The following is a 19,712-nucleotide window of genomic DNA, read 5'->3' as shown; positions in this document are numbered from 1 at the left end:
CCAAATTTATCATGATACATATTAGGGTCCGGTACTATAATACCCAATGTTGAAATTGGTCAATTTCCAAAATTTAAGGGGTGGGCCAAGGTACCCTTCCCAAATTTTTCAAGGGGTGCATTAATATACCCATGTCTTATGAAAGGTAATGGACCCCTGTATACGCCCATATAACTATATAGGGTAATAACACCTCATCAAAGGGGATAAATTAGGTCAAAAACCCCCGAAATTTAAATTTTTGGCAATTTTTTACCCATAAAAGGGAACGACATAGACACCCAATACTGATAGAGGTACATACTATGGTCCTAGGCTACCATACCAAATTTTTAAATTTGGCAATTTCCAAAATTTAAGGGGGGTGGTCCTATGTACCCCTGCCAAAATTTAGGGGGTGGGCCAAGGTACCCCTGCCAAAATTTAGAGGGGGTGGTCCTAGGTACCCCTAGGTCATTGACCCCGGGCCAAGGTCATTGACCTTTGACCTATGACGTCACAAAAATTTTTGCTGACTCGGCGAGATATAACGGGGGGACTACTACTGACTGAAAGCATAATCACTTAATCTTCTATTTGAACTGTTAGTTTGACAAAGTTATCTTTAATTCCATTCATACTGGAATGATTTACTAAAAGACAAGAAAAATAACTTCTTCGTGGCTAAGCGGTTAGCGTACGCGCCATTGGCGTGGGAGACCCGGGTTCAATTCCCGGCGTGAGCTCATGTGGTTCGGATTCCACGTTAATCAGTAGGTCCCGTCTCATGTAGCTTCGCTACTAAAAGGGACGTTAAAATCAACTCAACAAAAACAAGAAAAATAGGCTGGAAAACCATCTATTTTGATTAGAAGCAGATATCATTAAATATTTTTGTCTTTTCTTCACCAAATATTTGAGACGAAAAGAGATGGAAAGATAGGTCAATGAAAAATGTTACAAAATACAAGAAGTTTGCGACGTGTAGTTGTTAGGATATATAAACATTGTTTGTAATTAAACTGAAACTTCTTAGACGGGCATGTTATTGACATAACAAACATTTCCGGAGTATGTAAATTTGTAGGTGGAGATTTTCTGGGAGAAAATCTATGGATATACGAAGAACAAAATGAGAGGATAATATAGTAAAATCTTAGAAGGATGATGTAAAAATCAATTAATTTCAGAAGGTAGAATAAAAGATAGAATATGTTGACAGAAAATATAATTTATTAGCGAGTTTATTTGCAGTAATATGTTTCTTTTAAAACCGCAGTGTTAGTTCTTTCCTTTAGTAACAAGTCAAATAGTAACCCTTTTCTGTTTAGAGATAGCTAACTACCTAGGTATACAGAGTATAAGGAGAAGATGAAAATACTTCATCGCAGGGCAAATGAGTAGTAACTAAAAAAATAGATATTGAGGATGATTAAGAAACCCCATGCCCACGAAAGTTTCTCTTCACGATGGTCAATCTAATACGTTCGATCATTTGGCTACCTCCATCGGCGACACTAATTTGCACTTGCTCGGTAAATCTGGAGAACGAATACAATTTTGTTATAACTATAAATTTCTCACGATCAGATTAAGTAATAAATATTCGGTACAGAGCAAAGTAAAATTATATATTATAATGCTTACGTAAGAGTGGACACTAAAGCTTTCATTAGCATGATCTGATTTTTAAATTTCTGGCTTGTTATACTTTGAGACATGTCAGTGACCAAAATAATTCCAAAATCTTTTTCCACTTTCTCTTCCATTTCCTGCAGTGTCTTAGAGAGCTTCAACGCAAGAGCTTCCAAATCAACTAAAACAAAGGAAGAATAAAATAGATGATAAATTTAAAAGTAGCACAAACAATAATTGAAATTCGGTTTGGAAACATACAAGAACTTTTTTAAAAAAAGAAAAATATGAGTAGCCTTTTAAAAAATTAACAGTTAGACGCCCCTTTCAGTATCACTTCCAATGTTAAAATCAATGATACTGAATAATTGTTCTTATAATTTAAAAGAAACAACTTTTTAAAACCAATTTTTACTTTAGGACAATTTTGGATTTATGTTTTTAAATTTTGTATTGTTTTTCAGAGAAATATAAACTACTGTATATGGTTATATAAAACTGCGCCCGCGGTGGCTCAGTGGTAGAGCGTTCATCTCTGGTGCATGGGTCCCGGGTTCAAACCCTGCTCCCGCCAAGTGAACTTTGTGGCGGACAAACACCGTGTCCGTTGGTTTTCGCTGGGTTCTCCCACTTTCTTCATTCCACCATTTCATTCATTTCTTATAATCACCGTCTCCTTTAGCCTAACCGACATCACCGTGGGACGAAAAACTCAAAGATTTCATTTCATTTTTTTAATATAAAACTACTGATAAGTGTATCTCCTGAAGTTGCTCTTATTTGCACTCGTGTTTTACGGTGCATCCTCTTATGGTCAGCATTGAAAATTATTATACAGCCACACACACAAGAATAAAAGTTCTGTACACCAGACACCAGGTATGGATTCGATATGTTTTGTTACACAGAATCCAAATTTCGAAACCACCGGATGATTCACCGTGTCAATTTGTTTTATGGGCGAGAAACGTATGTGCTATCTTACGTACTAAAATTCGCTGAGGCACGTGTATTCTCCCTATGCAAAATCTCTAGTTTTTCACTCATAAAAAAAATAGACAAGGTCTTGTCATTTCGAAATTTGGATTCTATGTAACAAAATACGTACAGAGCAAAATACAGCACAGAATTTTTATTATTTATTTATTCTTCTTTTGTGTGTGTATGTGTGGCTGTGAAATCATTGCAGTAAATAAAATACATACATTTTGTCAACGGTTTAAGTTTACGTTAACACTGTGTACATTTATGTTTTGAATCACGGCAATTTGTATTCTGATTGGATATTAAGACAAGGGTCAGAATTCACGAAAATTCTCAACACTACACTGAATAAACTAATATTTTAAGTCTCAGTTGTAGATGCTTATATTTCTAAACAACTAACTCCCATCCATGTTTTCTAAAGGGAAGAAAATGTTTTAAATGTACACATCACAATCACATGACATTATATATGCGTAATATGAGAAAGTAATGTTAAGATAACAGGTATTAAATAACGTACCATATATTGTAATATCTTCACAAGCAAAATAATGAAGTTCATTGCAGTATCTGCTATCGAAGGACTCTCCGTTGCTGTTGAAAAGATCGAACACCATACAATGTTTTCCAGGATAGGCGTTTGTTCTGTTCCAAGGAGGAAACCCATCCTTCCCTTGATTATTAGGAAGCAGCTTTTTACTTTTACTCCAAATCCATTTCCTTTGTCTATATTGAGCACCAATCCAAAACTCAGTGAAGCTTACCTCTTAAATAATCAAATATTATAATTATCAGCACCGGCCAATAAATTGAACAAATAGAAATAAATAAAACATAGCACTAATACATAGTAAGTAATTTTTGGACTTAAAAACAGAAGTGTTCTGAGCCTGTTTATTTCTTCACACTTGCGTTTCTAGTCCATGAAAAGCTGCTCCTGCTTTGAACTAGGAAATGGAGAATACAATTATTTAACTACAGGATGAGCCAAAATAAAACGAAAAGGACATGGAAAATGAGAAATTGGAAAAGCGCTAGAGTATACAACGTAGAAATAATATTTAATATTACAGTAGCGAACTGTGAAAGCAGCACGTTGGCTTTCAATAAAAAAGGGGAGAATACAACCTGCAGCTGTAAGGAAAAAACAGTCAAGATAAAGCCAACCACCTCTGTAGACACGAAATGCCGTTGGAGAAGGAAACCAGGATATGTATCAAAAAAGAATAATACTCACAGAGCTGATGACTGAAAAGAGCACAGGAAAAATTCCTGTTCGAGTTCAACTGTGATCTACCCATCGAGTCATCCATGCAGGTAAGGGAGCATGGCGTGTCTTTGATAAGGAGCATCATTGAATATAAAAAGTGCGTTGGCAAAGGACCGAGGCGCAGAAAGAAGATATTCACCAACGGATATTCCAGACCTCATTGAGTCAACGATGTGTCTGTCTCAGCAGACGAGAGAGTCGCGAATCAATATGTTGGCCCATCTTGAAGTACTTGAACCTGAAGCAAGCAATACAAGACAGTTAATGACCTAACAGGAACTAAATTCTACAGATCATGGTAGACGTGCACTGTACTGCCCATTGTTACTGCAGGAAATCGAACTTTTTTTATTTATATTCGAATCTCTACTCATGATGAAGAAAGCGTGGTTCCATCTCAGTAGCTACGTTAATTCACAACACACACGGTGTTAGTCTGTCGAAAACTAACGACAAATATTTAAGCTACTGCTGCATAATGTATAGACTGAAGTATGGAGGAGTTGTGCCAGAGACAACAATCGTTGAACCCATTTTCTTTGCTCAACTTTTCCAGCAGTAGAAAATATCTATCGAGAAGGAGAAACGCATGTAAATACTCCTCATGCCTTTGATCTACTTGTATAATATCGCCACCTTGCAATTCATATGTTCATTGGTGGTTTGGGTTCGGTTTATCTTGGTTCACGGTGCTTTGGTACTAACTGAATTAGTTCCATCTTCCTCAGCCTAGCGTCTGGTACTTCTTACTTCGTTTAGTTTCCTAATTGGCTCACAAAGAGAAGGGACAATAATAGAACTTGTATTGTGAACAAATCCATCAAAGATGACTGCATTTATTGTTAGTGTTGTCCTTTGGAAATATAATAATGACAAAATAATAATAAGAAGATGAAAAGGTGCCTAAGTCATTAAATAAATAAATACTTCCTGCTCGAATCACTGATTTATACATTTTCTTGGTACAATAAAAAAAATAAGATGGACGTGTCATCCGTGCGTATAATACCTTCAGAAACCATGGACTATTCATATTTTTAGAATGAATATATATATATATATATATATATATATATATATATATATATATATATATGTCTTGCACCATCAAAGTGATGTATTTTTAGGAAACATAAGTCAATTAACATTGAAATATTAACACAAAAGGACCAGATTTTGCTTTGCCTTTCCATTTTCTTGCTTTAATCCAGGGTAGGATTTTCCTTTTGTTATTAAAACAAATTTTAGAAGAGTTATATATATATATATATCAAAGATTTTGTGAAATAATTTGGACGGTATTCCCGATACTACACTACAACAACGTGAAATATGATGTTCTAGGTAACTTTTGTCATCAGACACGTCCCAAAAAAAGCAAAAATTGGGTTTGAGTGGAAATACGAATATCAAAAAAATACCCTTTCTATTTTTTGTGTCTAGACAGTTTTACAAAATTGATAAAGATTCATTACTAGATAGAAAAAGCAACAAAAAACATTAAAAAGCATTTGATACTTCGATTAACCTTTAAATGATACATTTTAATTTGTATTGAATAATCGCCATTTTATTTCAAGGATGTATTTTTCAGAAATATATTTGAAGACCATTAAAATGGTGATTTCTTAAATTATATTAATTTAAAAAAGCAAAATTGAAAACATAAAAAGTACATTAGAAAATCTTACTTAAAGCACTCTCTATAACGTATTTCAATTCTTCTTTTGATTCAATGTCCACCAAATATCCCCCATCTTCCTCGCATACGTCACTGGCTTCATTCCATGAGAGTTTGTTAGCATAGAATTTAATTAATGTTCTTCCTTTAAACACGCGTGTTAATTGGACTGAATCTGTAATAGCAGAACATGTACAGATAAATTATGATAGCAATATAAACTACACTATACTACTTTTGTTAATTTGAACTGGATTAGGGGCCCGTCCAATTTCACATATTAGGGGCTAACAACTCTTATCAGATTTTACACTAATTTTCCCACAAAGATGGGATAGGTTCAATTCGTTAGTGCATCATTAGAACTTTAATACTGCGGTTAATGCTATCATAGTATAAATCTTATAAGAGATTGTTTTACGGAGGCAACTGGAGATTAACCAACCTTTACACTAATTGAGTTACAAATATAATGCAGGTCCCATTCGTTATGCAGCGGTAGATTATATTAATGTTTTAACAGTAACGTTGCTGTTATATTATAGTGTCAAAGTTATTAGCTATTATATGTGAAGGCTAACTTGAGATTTAACAACTTTCACACTAATTGTCCTCAAACATGCAACAAGTTTCATTCGTTAGTAATCGTTAGTGCACATTAGTGCTCTAGAACTAACATTAATGTTCTAATAGTGTAAGAATTATTAGCGATTATTTGTGGGAACCAATACGAAATTTACTAAATTTTATATTAATTGTCCCACAAACATGGGATAGCTGCCATTTTTTAATGTATCGTTAGTGCACATCAGAGCTCTAACAATAACGCAAGTGTTCTAATAGCGTAAGAGTTATTAGGGATTATTTGTGGATGACCAACTTGAAATGTACCAAAATTTACAAATGCAAAAACTATTTATTACATGACATAAGAAATGTAATGCAAAATTAGGGCAAGCAGAATTTGCCTAGAAACTTCTTCTCTGCTATTACTGACGAGCAGAATTGCATTTGGGACCACGTAGATGGAAAGTTGATGTAACTACGGGAGATATGTTGTCTTCCTTACACTATCAGCTTTTCTAAAATAATAATAATAATAATAATAATAATAATAATAATAATAATAATAATAATAATAATAATAATTTGAGAGCTTACCTTTCTCGCATATGAAACGTTGGTTCACTTGGCAATCTTCTCCATATATAATTGGATGATCATGTTCCCATCTGTCAAGATTCAAACATTTCATCTTCGATTCATTATTATTTTCAACCCATGGCGGATATCCTGTTTTGTCTGGTTTATTTGGAATTAGCGTCTTCGTTGTAGTCCACTGCCACTCGTCTCGAACAAGTCGACCACCAAGCCATGAATGGTACATTTCTTAAATAATTATGAGAAACAGGGTATCTTAAGAGTAAGCAATGATGTTATTGCAATTAACAAACATTTAATTTACAGTAGTAATTTTTAAAAATGACACAAATATTACTATATCAGAATCTCAGCTTTTCTAACCTAGAAAGAATTACCCATTATGCCAATGGTAAAAGTACAGAAGAATAGATAAATTTTTAATTGCACTTTCTATGGTAGCTACAAGACATGTAATCCAACAGAAATATTTCTAAACGTTCGAATTTATCCTTGAGGTCACAAGAAAAATGAACTCAGATATTGGGTTTAAATAAAAATGAGACTCCAAACTTTGAAGCAATTTTTCTCGTGACATTATAGATGAATATGTTTAAAGATAATTTGTTGCATTCAGCGTCACCAAATTACAAAAAGGGTAAGTAAAAATTTATCCAATCGTAGACACTTTCCCATTCCCATGAACAACAGTTCTTTTGTGCTTAAAATTTATTGGAAACTCCGTATAAACAATTTTACAATTGTATTATCGTTAACTACCTTTACTTTTAATTCACACTATAAAATTATCATTTTAAGATGTATGGTACATTTTAGGTTTTTATAACATATAGCTAGTTACAAGTATATCATGTCACATGTTCTGGATTAATTAGTATGACAATAGAAAAAATCCATTTTATTTACACCAGTTCTTGGTGTCAGCAAAAATGCAAATAAACCTCCTTCTTCTTTCTTTATAGTGGGCCATTCCGGAATTTGATAAATGATTTATATTAATTTAGTAAACCTAAAATTTGATATTAACTAATATAGAACGTAGGATTCTCATTTAAAAATTAGTATTAATCAGTACAGGAATATATTATGAATGAACAACCGTATTTATGAAATTGCCTAAATAGGTTCTTAACTAAGACGTATGTAAAGAGAAGAAGAAAAGAGGAATGTTCAAATATTTCTAATGTTTTCGGATTCAATTTTTAAAAAAGTCCTATTGAAATCCACAATTTTAAGCGCATTCAACAAATTTCTGTAGCATGACAAAGATCTAAAATGCTTTTGAGCTCATAATCTGTAGGAGCATTATGCATCTAGTCTCGATTTCATTCATGAAAGACCTTTTTTGGGGGGAAGGGCAAAATTTTGTGACAAACAAATCGTTCCCAGCTACTCGTGAAACTCATTGTCTTTGGACTGGAAACAATCTTTTCATAAGAATAGCATGTTTAATAAAGTTTGGAACTTAACTTATGGAAAAAGATGGAAACAGTCATACACATTAAACGGACAGGTGATAAAGAATATTTTATTATAAAATTAAATAAAAATAATTATAAAATGTATGGTAAGAATAATCAAAATTATTAAACACGAAAATGTTCACATTGAAATGACATATGTATTAATGAAACTGGAATTTCATTGTCACTAAACATTAGAGCATCTGCTTCTGTTCATTGTAATTTCTGATAAGTGCAGTTTAAAGAATAGTTTCCTATTGGGACAAAATGTGTAATATTCATCACAGGAAATAAAAGCTCCTAAAATTTAATTTCAATAAAACTCTTACAGGTGTTCATTCCATTCCATTAATTCATTCCAATTTACCTCTGAAACATGGCATTGTGATTGTGGCTTAAAATTAATCTTAAAATTAATCTTTAATTAAATATTATTGTAGTAAGGAAATGTTTGAGTTTAAACAGCAATAAAATGCACTAGTAGAATTGCTTAATTGGACGCATTAGTTAAAATTTGAGTGGCGCAAAGCACACTATCTTGTTTTTCTTCTTTCTTTTCCTTTTTCGTTTTAGAAATTAACATAAAGATACTGTAATAAATTCGAGAACAAAACAAGTATTTCCTTTATCATTAGAACTTCTACTGACATCTATTGACAATTGAATGAAGCTCTGACTTACTTTTTTTTGTTAAGATATTGATTTATTTAGATCTATTTGTGTGTCTAAGTCTTTCTTTTTGAAGAAACGACTTACACCATTGTTACTTTAATCCGCCAGTTTTCTTCCTTAACCTCAACTGAGATTTCATAGTTTCAGATGCAGACTTAGGTCTCAGTTACCTATATCACTGAGTTTTGTTGCTAGTAATTGGTTTGTAATGTACGTGATGGAAATGATGAAAGATTATCAAAGATGGGGAATGAATCTCAGTCAATTGCTTTATTCACAATTCTTCCTGATGTTAAAGTTAAAGAAAGTATCTGACTAGAGAGATAGCTTGTTGGTTGATACACGTTTATATATACCCAGTATGAGCAGTACATCCGTTTTAGTTTAGGTTTGTTATACTTTGAAAATGTCCCTTCTTTCTTTCAATTCAAGTAATTGTCCGATTACTGCAACAGATGCTGCGTCAAATGCCCGGATATTGTACTTTCACTGGACTTGAAGCCAGGTTCACCGAAGATTAAAGTGTTACTGTTGAGTATATGGACCATCTTGGCTTCTATAGCCCATTGATTTATATGGGGAATTATTTCTCTGTTTTCTTGAAATAAACTGTAATCAAAATGGTTTGATTGTGTTCCTCTTCAAATCTATTTAAATGTACCTTACTTCGTAAAATGTAGTTTTTCTGATACAAATGTTTAATATTTGAACATCAAAATTAGTTTAATATTAACTTTATGTAAAACCTATAACGCAAATTTATTTTAAAGGAACAAGAATCATTTAATTACACTTCAAGACGAAGTCAGAAAAAATAAATTATTAACATTTCAGACGATAACAAAGAAAACATAAAAAAAAACATTAAATTAGAAACCACATCCTCAAAACCTTCCGTTCCAGGTGTCATTTTCTTTTCTGTATGGTGTAACACCAGTTTCACTTACTGTTAAAAGACTGTCTTATTGTTTAAATAGTGAGGTAGTTAGGGTTTAAGGAGCCATGTTTAAATAAAGAGGCAATTAGGGTTTTAGAGTATTTATTTTTGGTAGTTGAGTATTTTTGTTTATATATTAAATTAATTGAAGGGTAAAGTTAAATTAATAAATTAATATTTTTTTATAAAAAGCAAGGCTTTATTTTTATGAACTTAAAAAAATTAGGATATAAAATACATTTTTACTATTACTTGGGAAACCAATTTGTTTAGCTTGGAGCCTTAAAAAATGACAACGTTTGATACACAAAAGTGAAAAATACAGCTTACGGTAATAATATCAACTATCCACCCATGTTTAGTCCAGCTATCTCGTTGGATTCAAATCTGAAAGAATACTCGATGATTTTCTGGTTGATTTCTGGATGATGCCTGTCCTCTCCCTTATCTTTTTATATGCAATGATTTTCATCATTTAGACCCTGAGGTTTTCCATAACATCTTTGTTTTTTAATTACTTTTCACGCCGGAGAACCTCATTAGTTTACAATAAGTTGTTTGTGTTTGTTAAAATTCTTTTAAACCTGATTAAGTATTATCTTATATTGTACTTTTAAAAATATAAAAATAATATTGGTTATTTAAGTAAAAATAAAACTCTTTAATTATGTTATATAATATGATATTTTTCAAACTCAACTCTTATAATTTCAGTACATTATATAGGACATAGTTATTGTACGCGCGTGAGGAGAGCATTCATATTACTGATAGAAACAATTATTTGCATTGTGGAACATTTGGACTGAAAAATTGAAATTATGATATTATGCTGCTTCAGTTTGGCAACACTGATCGGAGATCAAAGACAAAGTTTTCCTTTTCCGATCTCGAAGTTGCTATTTATTTATCATCAAAACAAACACATGCATGTTGTAATTGAATACTTCCTTAGGCCTGCCATCTACTGAGACGACACATTTTGTTTGTCTTTTCTGTCAGTAAGGTGCTGTCACCTAAAGAGAAATAATAGAACTAAGTCTTACCTTGCCTCCACTAACAAATTTCAGCATCTCCAGGATTAACACGACCCTTAATAAAGGATACGTTTTCATGACATCCACATCGATGTCACCGGTACACAAGAGGTTTATAATTAAATCACCGGGTTAAAAATCAAAGATGGCGTACTATTCAACACCGTTAAAAATCTTATTACACTAACATAGGCAATTCAGATCTGGATAATTTAGGATTTTATTAAATATCGTTTGATGCAATGTTATAGAATTTATGAATAGAAATGTGAGTACATCTTACCAACACCACTGTTGAAAGTACAAATCAATTAAGCAACAATGTTCATAATGAAGATATTAGTTCTTTACATAATAGTACGTAATAACAATGTTAAGGATTTACCTTGTCTACATTTTGCCATGAGGCGAGTAAGGAATTTTGCCTCTTCCATATCCTCTATAACTAATAAATGTCTGTGGTACTTGGCACATACATCGTTAGCTTCTTTCCAAGATACAAGCTTATTGTGTAAAACATACGAGCTGTTTCTAAACTCTCCTGAACATGGTTTAAGTTTAATTGGCTTAACATTTGGTTCTGTTCCATGAAGTAAGAAAAAGTAAATAAAACAAACCAGGTACATTATTCCTTGACACGTTATTGTTATTACATAAATTATATATTGTTGTATCATTTTACAAATTTCAATATATTACTTTTCATCTATAAACTTACGTAAAATTAGATTGCTGAGGTAACAAGGTTACTTTTTTCTTTTTCTAATCTATTTAATAGTATCTGTCAACGTTTATCACAGTGTTACACGATCTCGACACTTGAATATCCCATTCAAGTGTAAATTCAAAGATTTCCACCAAGGATATACCCAAATATCGATACCTCAAGTTCATATCGATAATATTTTAAGTGATAATAATGTAGGATATGAGAATAAGGCACAAAGTGTTTAAAAATAAAACACAGGCTGTTATGGTAATTAAGTGATGTAGTATGTGAAAATAGTTAGATTATGATTGAGGTTAGTTTATAATAGGAGTCAGATTATAATAGAAGTCAGATTATAATTGTAATGATTATGAGATATAGTTTATGAATATATAGATTGAATATGAGATTGATGTGTAACAAGATGAGCGTACTTGTTCAGTATGATTGATATAGATAGCTGTGTTACAGAAGGGCACATATTACGAATAAAGATATAAAAGAATCCAAGTGTATACATGTCTTTTGTTACTTTGAAATTAGTGTAACTGTAGTTTACTAACAAATAATAATAGTAATAATAATAGCAATGAAACGTATATTATTATGTAATATATCCTATTTATAAAAGACAAAAATGTCAGTGTATAACGATAATTCCTAATAGTTAACACAACAGTCACTCCAGTAGTCGACACTAGCTGCTGCCTCTGGTTGACACCAATAGATGTCGCTAATGTGCACGTAGTTTAAAAGTATTAAGACGTAATTCCAGCCTATAAAACACATTGCTTCAATTTAATTATTTCAACATAGAACAATATGCGTAGCCATATTTAGATGAAAGCGTTAATATTTGTATAGCAGTAAGATGTCGACAAACAAGGAAAAAGTAAATTAAATATAAACAATTAGTTCTCTTAAATGATTGTGTGACACGATTTTAACCTATAGTGTACAAGAAGCGGAAAGCTTTGAGGGAAGAATGACTTTTATATGATGTATTCCCACCCTACTATTCTTATATAATATAATGAAAGAAGCTTGACTTCAAAAGGTAAACTAATAAGCATAGTAATTCTCCATCTTTTTAAGTTAACAAATGAAAATATGTTTTTCAAATTAGATGCCTCTTTCTGATTTTTATAATCAGACTAAGTTTTCTTTTCAAGACATTCGAAACGAGATGAGGTATTTCATGATCCACACGTCCCATTTCAATTTTCCGAGATAAAATAGACATTTGTCTCCTTATGTCTCGAATCTCATAAAGAACATCTCGACTCGATTCTTGTCTTGTTTTCGAAAAGAGAATTAAGACATTTCTGATTTTGAGCTGATCCCCGTTGTCAAAACTCAAAGTTTATTATTATTATTATTATTATTATTATTATTATTATTATTATTATTATTATTATTATTATTATTATTATTATTATTATTATTATTATTATTTACAATATTTACAATTTACTTGTTCATACTATTGTTTTTTACAATTTTTATTGACGTGCCAACAATTTTAAAATATTCTGACATATTACTCTATGCTGAAGAGATTAAACTTTTTATAATAATAAATAATATTCAGGACAATATTATATTACAAGATGATGTAAGTAAAACTGTTGAATGGCGTAAAAGTAATGATATGAACATAAATTGTTTAAAAATTATGTGTATGACATTCAGTAATAGTCTAAACCTCAATATCACGTCAGTCAATATAAAATACACTGAGAAAAAAATCGTATGTGGTGGACGTAAAATCGTATGTTACATTTGTAAATTCTTTAGCTTTTGGACTTAACATACAGCAAACGTATAACTGAAAACACATGTTTTATAATATGACTTTCTGTATAAGTGTTCCATCTGTACGTACTTTCCGTATGAAACAATATAGGCGGTCAGGATCTAACATACAAATGGACACATATAGCAAAGAGCTGACGAAAATAACATACATTTATGTATGTAATATAAGGAAGACTTAGATATCAAACATCCTGCAATGATATGATGTAACACCTAAGGTCAGTGCTTATGTAGTATACGGATAATGTATGCTCCGTACTGTATGTTCCGTAGTAAGCAAGAGGATTCCGTATATTTGTACAATAAACCGCTGTCCGGAGAACGGATTTTTCTCAGTGTACAAGGCTATCTTTTGAGAAGGATTGGTACAGTAGGAGATCTAGTTATAATGCTTAATAGCTGTCTACATTTTAATGAACGTACACAAAATACTTATAATGAAGCGACGAAAATAATAGGCTATATATTTAATCAATTGCCTGCTCTTGTCAACAGGATACATAGGCCCTATATATATTTCAATACAAATTGTTCGTAGGGTCAAAATTAGAATATGCATCAATAGTCTGGAATAGACGCTTGTGAACAAACTTCAAATGATTCAGAAATGTTTTATTAGAATGTTACGTTTATAGATGTTTCTTATTATTTCAATTCGTCAGACTACTGGCGCAAATGTTTTAAACTTGAAATACTAGATGATGGGAGGAAACTGACGAATTCGAATTTTATGGAAAAGTTATTTGACAACCGTCGTAATGCGAGCTATATTAAAAAAAGAAACTTTTAATTAAAAGTCCCAAAATATGGTACAAGGATTAGAATATTGTTCCACCGAATGCCAGAAAACATGTTTTAATCACAAAGCTTTTAATTAACTAACTAACTAACTATATATATATATATATATATATATATATATATATATATATATATATATATATATATATATATATATATATATATAATGATTTTCAGTTTTTAATGTGTTCTTGGAATTGACGTATATTGTTAGTGACTATATATTTATCCATATTTATTTATTTATAATACTACAATTATAGCATTGATTTGTAAGACTAGGTGCTGTATTTTTACTTTCAAATGTTCTCAGCACATTAACAAAGATTATTATTATTATTATTATTATTATTATTATTATTATTATTATTATTATTATTATTATTATTATTATTATTATTATTATAGCTAGAAATTTTACGTGCATTTCTTATTAAGAGAGGTGTAACTAAAACATAGCTAGGAGTATGTATTTAATGTTTTATTTCCAAGAGAAGCTAATTTGGATATTGTAAAAGAATAAAGCAATGAAGATGTGCAGTGCCTAAAATACCCAGCTCTAATTATTGTTATTGTCGGTTTTATTATTGTATGGCAATAAATAACTCAGTCATGATTTCATAGTGTGGTTACGCGGAATTAACTCTCCGGAGCAATATCTCAGTTCATGCTCAATATGAGTTACCGTTATTTGAGTCGTACCACTTTTCACTTTTTGTTAGTCCTCCTCACTGGGTAAAGTTTGAAATCACCACTGAATGAGTAACTATATCATACTTTGCATAAACATAAATAATTTGCATAAGAATAAAAGTGTGAGGAAAGATCATGTTATTTTATAGATATCTGCCTGTAATATTGCTGGTTAAAGTTGTTTATTTTTTCCTCAGTTGCAGTTTTTTCTTTTTATTGATTAAGGCAAAAACATAGACCATAAAATATATTGGTAATTGTTAATGATATTAACATTTGGTAAATGTAGACTATGAGATACGAGATAATAAACCAATTTGTCAATCTGGTTGATGACAGACTAAATGGGTAATGAAACTAAATGAATATTTACCCTTCTCGCAAATATAGAAATTTTGCTGATTACAATTCTCATCCACAAATTTTGGTTCCTTGTCGATCTCTAACATAAGACATTGTTTTCCTTCATGATATGGCAGCTCTTTCCACGGTGGGAATCCATTAGAATCTTTCATAACACTTAGGTAGCCTTTACCAGTGATCCATTTCCATAAAGAATTCATATTCTGTCGACCAGCAAGCCATATACCACCTTGACTCTTCACCACTTCATCTGCAACAGTTGCGTGAAATGTTAAAAATCAAGTATTTCGGTTAGTGGAACTTAAATTAGGAATGTGACGTGTTAAAGGTGTGTGGAAAATACTTAGAGTAAGTCTTCTGCATATATATATATATATAGTTGAAAACTCTCCATTACCTAAATAATTTGGATAAATGATATAGAAATAATAGGTAAAACAAAATTCTGTTAAAAGAGAAACAAATTACTTTCTCAAAAATGTGATTTGTGTTTCTCTTCCTTAAACACTGTCTGACACTCAGAACGATAATTTTCCTGTCATATTTCTGGGACGCACAGTGGTTGGAATGACGAGAAAAAGCTGCGAAACTATTTATGGGCGTGTTGAAAGCGTGCTTTTGTCAATATGGTATTTTTGAAGGCACATAAGGCCATTTTCGATTGTTCTGTTGTAATGTGAATAAGTTACCGTTTCTGGTCAGTGATGTAGGTTATCTTTGTAGGTGGAGGAAAAAAAGTCGACATTTTCAAGATCAGGTTTACAAATACCATCTTGGGTCGTTATGAAAAAATAAGTAATTTAGAACTAATGGCAATGTCATTTTTATTTAAATTTCAGAGTAAAGATTTCGTTATAGACAAAAGAAACATGTTTTTGGACAGTAACGAGAAACTACATATAAACATGAACAATAAAGTTAACCAAAAGTCAGTCCGTGTAAGAAATAATTACAGAAACGAAACTATCTAGCAACACACATATTTGAAAACAAAACAATGGGAGTTGTCCAATCAAGTACAATAAAAAATAACAAAATTCGATTGTGAAATTTATCACTTTCAAAAGTCTCTGGTGCCCAAACATGATATTGGCGATGGCTGTTTAAAAGTTGTACAACATTTCTTTTGGCATATTGTTATGATTTGGGGGATCCTGGTCTGTAAGATGAAATTATCGAGTCAGACGATGACAAAAAATGTGTAGCAAGTCTATGTTTGTATCTTTCCTAGAATTTTTCCGGCGCCATTTCTCGCAATACCTCCGGAAGTCTGTTTCGAGACTTCTGAGCTTCCTCACTTAGCATCTCTATTGGGAGAGGAGCTACGGATATAGTAAATCCTCCAACGATATACCTGTACCATGTGCGCGAAGACTTGTCTAGGTGGCAAAACGACACCACACAATGAGCATTGAGCGCGCACCCAGACTTATTGAAGCAAACTTCGTTTGCTAGGGAGCAGGTAAAAGCAGCTAATTCTAATTGAGAGACCACAGAAAATAATAAAATGAAAATAAAAATCTTAGACTTACTAGGAAAATGTTAAAAGTCTACAAACAAAGCATCGATTTTGAGTATAGTGTTATAAAAATGTCCCAAGTGCGCATATGAAGTGCCTCAGAGGCCTGTTATTGGCCGTAAAGAATTGCTATTGGACTGTAAAAAATCGTTGTGTTATTTCAACGACATGCCTATGAGTTAACACGATTGTGTTAAAATATAACACAAACAAGTAGTTAGAACAACTCACTCTCAATTTGGAGTTCTGTGTCAAATGCTAGTAGTTGAAATTGACACACAGCCTTGTGTTAAATTTGAACACAAGTGTAGAATCTTCGGTGTTGTTTTCTGCGTGATTGCCAAATATGTTGGGCATCTAATTATAAACGCTTATGAATTGAAGCTACAGACAAACACAGTAGAAAGAAATACTTAAACAAATCCAGGTATACGCAACATTTCAAAATGCAAACCGCGCGATGTGTTTTCAGTTGTTTTACATAATGTTTCTGAAGAAACCCTAACCGCACAAGGTGTGCTAGACATGTGCCATTTAGGTGTTCTAAATTCATCTCGTACATTTGATGCATTTATTGTTCTTTCTCTAAGCGATTGTGTACTAGAAGCAACAAACGCATCATTCATTTGACAACAAACGCTTTATTAGATGGCAACTGGCACCATTCATTTGACAGTGAATATGGAAGAACTATAAAATAAAGTAAATAGACAGTCATCAATTTGTTATAAAATTAGGTCTACATGGCGAGCAGATTTTATCTTATCCCGAACGGTTATCGTCGAAGATACGCGGCTTAAAGGAGCACTCTGATTAGCCAAATTCAAAAGACCTCAACAATTTATCCCTCTACAAGCGACGTTTTCTTCATAGCCTCCGTGGTCAAGTCGGAAGAGCACGCGGCTGGTACTAGAAAGGTTGATGATTCATACTCCCCGCCACTGGAGTACATTTTTTTTACTTGTTTAAAGTGTTCTTTAGACTGAGCATAATGTAAACACATTACGCATATAGGCGACTCAACATATTTTGGGGTAGTAATTTTGTGGTTCATTAACGCTTACGGCACGGCTCAACACCGGTTGTGTGTTAAAGACGTAACACAACCCCTGTGTTAAACGCCAACACCGCGGGGTATGTGTTGAACTAACATCGCATAGTTGTAGTCACGCCGGAACCATAGCCCTGTGTTAAAATTGAGTTGAAGTAACAGAGCCATTTTCTACTGTGTGATCTGGTCAACAATAAAAATATTTAACATTTCATAACGGTCAACATACTTTAAAAGAACAGTTCCGTCATACTACCACACACGAAAAGCATTTTTACAAGGAAGGTCAGTTATCCATTTTCAACAGATTTTTTTTAATGAACGAATGATGACAGGATGAAAAACAGATCTTTTCTATATAGAGTGGACATTCCCCTAGTAAAAGACTATAGGCGTTCGTTCCAGTGATAGAGTTCATTTTTGGGGTTTTGTTCAGGTTTTTATTATCTCGACCACTGTGCATCGTAGACCAATATACGCCATCTTACTATTATTTAGTAATTTAAGTACCTTAATCAAATAACCGAAGAGACATTTTAGAAAAAAGCGGAGGACAGTTTAATGGATGTGATACATCAATCTGCAAATCTATCACCTATAGAGTGTAAAATTTGATTAGATACATGTAATACATTTTTGACAATGAACGTGAGTAAAATATTAGTTTTCCCTTTATTAGAAACTACTTAGATTTTTTATGTTTTGCTAAGGTAACATACAATATGTAAATGTAAGTTCATATTTTCCTAATTTCATCCAAACTTGACAATCTCACTGAAGTTCAAATGGCACAATTATTACATTTTACTAAGCGATTGGTATTAATGAAACAAGTTTTCCGATTTTTTCACGTCTTCACACTTTAAAGAAAAAGACTTTTACAAAAATTGTATTTACTGTATAACTTTTCAAATTTAATTTATAAATGGAAATGTTTGTGGCAAATTACAAGTTAGCAACCTGTATAATTATAAAATAAACCCAAGCAAACATAATAATAATAATTTAGAAAAGCTTACTTTTAGTTCCATCATCTTTCTGACAGATTGGTGGCTCTGTAGTAGTTGAGGTAGTTGAAGTTCTCTGTACTGCATCAGTTTCTGGAACAGTATTACTGGTACTGCTATCTGTACTACTCACAGTAGTGGTTGTAGCACCAGTAGTATTCGTAGTAGTTGTTGTTGTAGTAGTAGCAGTAGTGGTAGTAGTAGTAGTAATACTATTAGTCTCAGTAGTCTCAGTACTACTAGAAACAGGAGTAGAAATATTGGTATTAGTAGTAACACCGATAGTGGTTGAAGTAGGAGCCATTTTGTTAGTACTAGTAAATTTACTAGTATCACTACTATTACTACTAGACGTAGTTATACTTGACAAACCGCCAGAAGTATCAGTAGTGGAAATAATGGGAGTCGTCAGGTCGTAAATTGAAATAACCTCATCTGTTGGCACTGGGATTTCACTTAGAATTTCTTGTGTTTGTGCTTGTTCAGTAGAATCTGTAAATAAACAAATAAATAAATAAGATGGCAGATAGAACAAATTGGTCTAATTATTTGAGATTTATTTACGTATTAGCAGTCATAATACCGATAATTTACAGCACTCCTAAACACTAGTAAACATCCTATTTTATTTTTAACAGAAGCACAAGTTTTTTGGGCCTACGTCTACGAGATTACAGCATAAAGAATTAAATATTCAAATATTTAAATACTAAGTTGAAAATACTGTTGATACAGTCATAGAAACTCTAAACTATCAGAAAGCTTTTAGTTCGTGTGACTAAGTGCAGTAAAGCCTTTTAATCTGGGCATCTGACTAAGTTGGCGTAACTGTCCTGGAACCCGAGTTTTTCCATAATATTTGCATTACTTAATTTCTATATAAGTTGACGATTTGTCAGTCTTAGAACTTGACCGTATAGAAACAATGT

The 19,712-nt window shown here is 32.2% G+C and overlaps 1 protein-coding gene across 1 annotated transcript in view; it reads right to left on the bottom strand.

Annotated features, from left to right (window-relative positions):
* LOC145668220 (uncharacterized) overlaps positions 1-19,712 on the bottom strand; it is a 112,618-nt gene that overhangs the window by 24,507 nt on the left and 68,399 nt on the right. Inside the window, exons 12-18 of the mRNA XM_081735872.1 lie at positions 18,796-19,275; positions 15,217-15,456; positions 11,208-11,402; positions 6,714-6,941; positions 5,563-5,727; positions 3,122-3,367; positions 1,627-1,795 (exon numbers count right to left, since the gene is read on the bottom strand). Of these exons, the coding sequence (XP_081591998.1) occupies positions 1,627-1,795; positions 3,122-3,367; positions 5,563-5,727; positions 6,714-6,941; positions 11,208-11,402; positions 15,217-15,456; positions 18,796-19,275 (1,723 nt within the window). The remainder of the gene's footprint in view (positions 1-1,626; positions 1,796-3,121; positions 3,368-5,562; positions 5,728-6,713; positions 6,942-11,207; positions 11,403-15,216; positions 15,457-18,795; positions 19,276-19,712) is intronic.

This window comes from Thermobia domestica, chromosome 13, assembly GCF_964235325.1.
Source record: "Thermobia domestica chromosome 13, izTheDome1.hap1.1, whole genome shotgun sequence".
In the NCBI taxonomy this organism is placed as follows: Eukaryota; Metazoa; Arthropoda; class Insecta; order Zygentoma; family Lepismatidae; genus Thermobia; species Thermobia domestica.
This window is presented reverse-complemented; position numbering and strand designations above follow the sequence as displayed.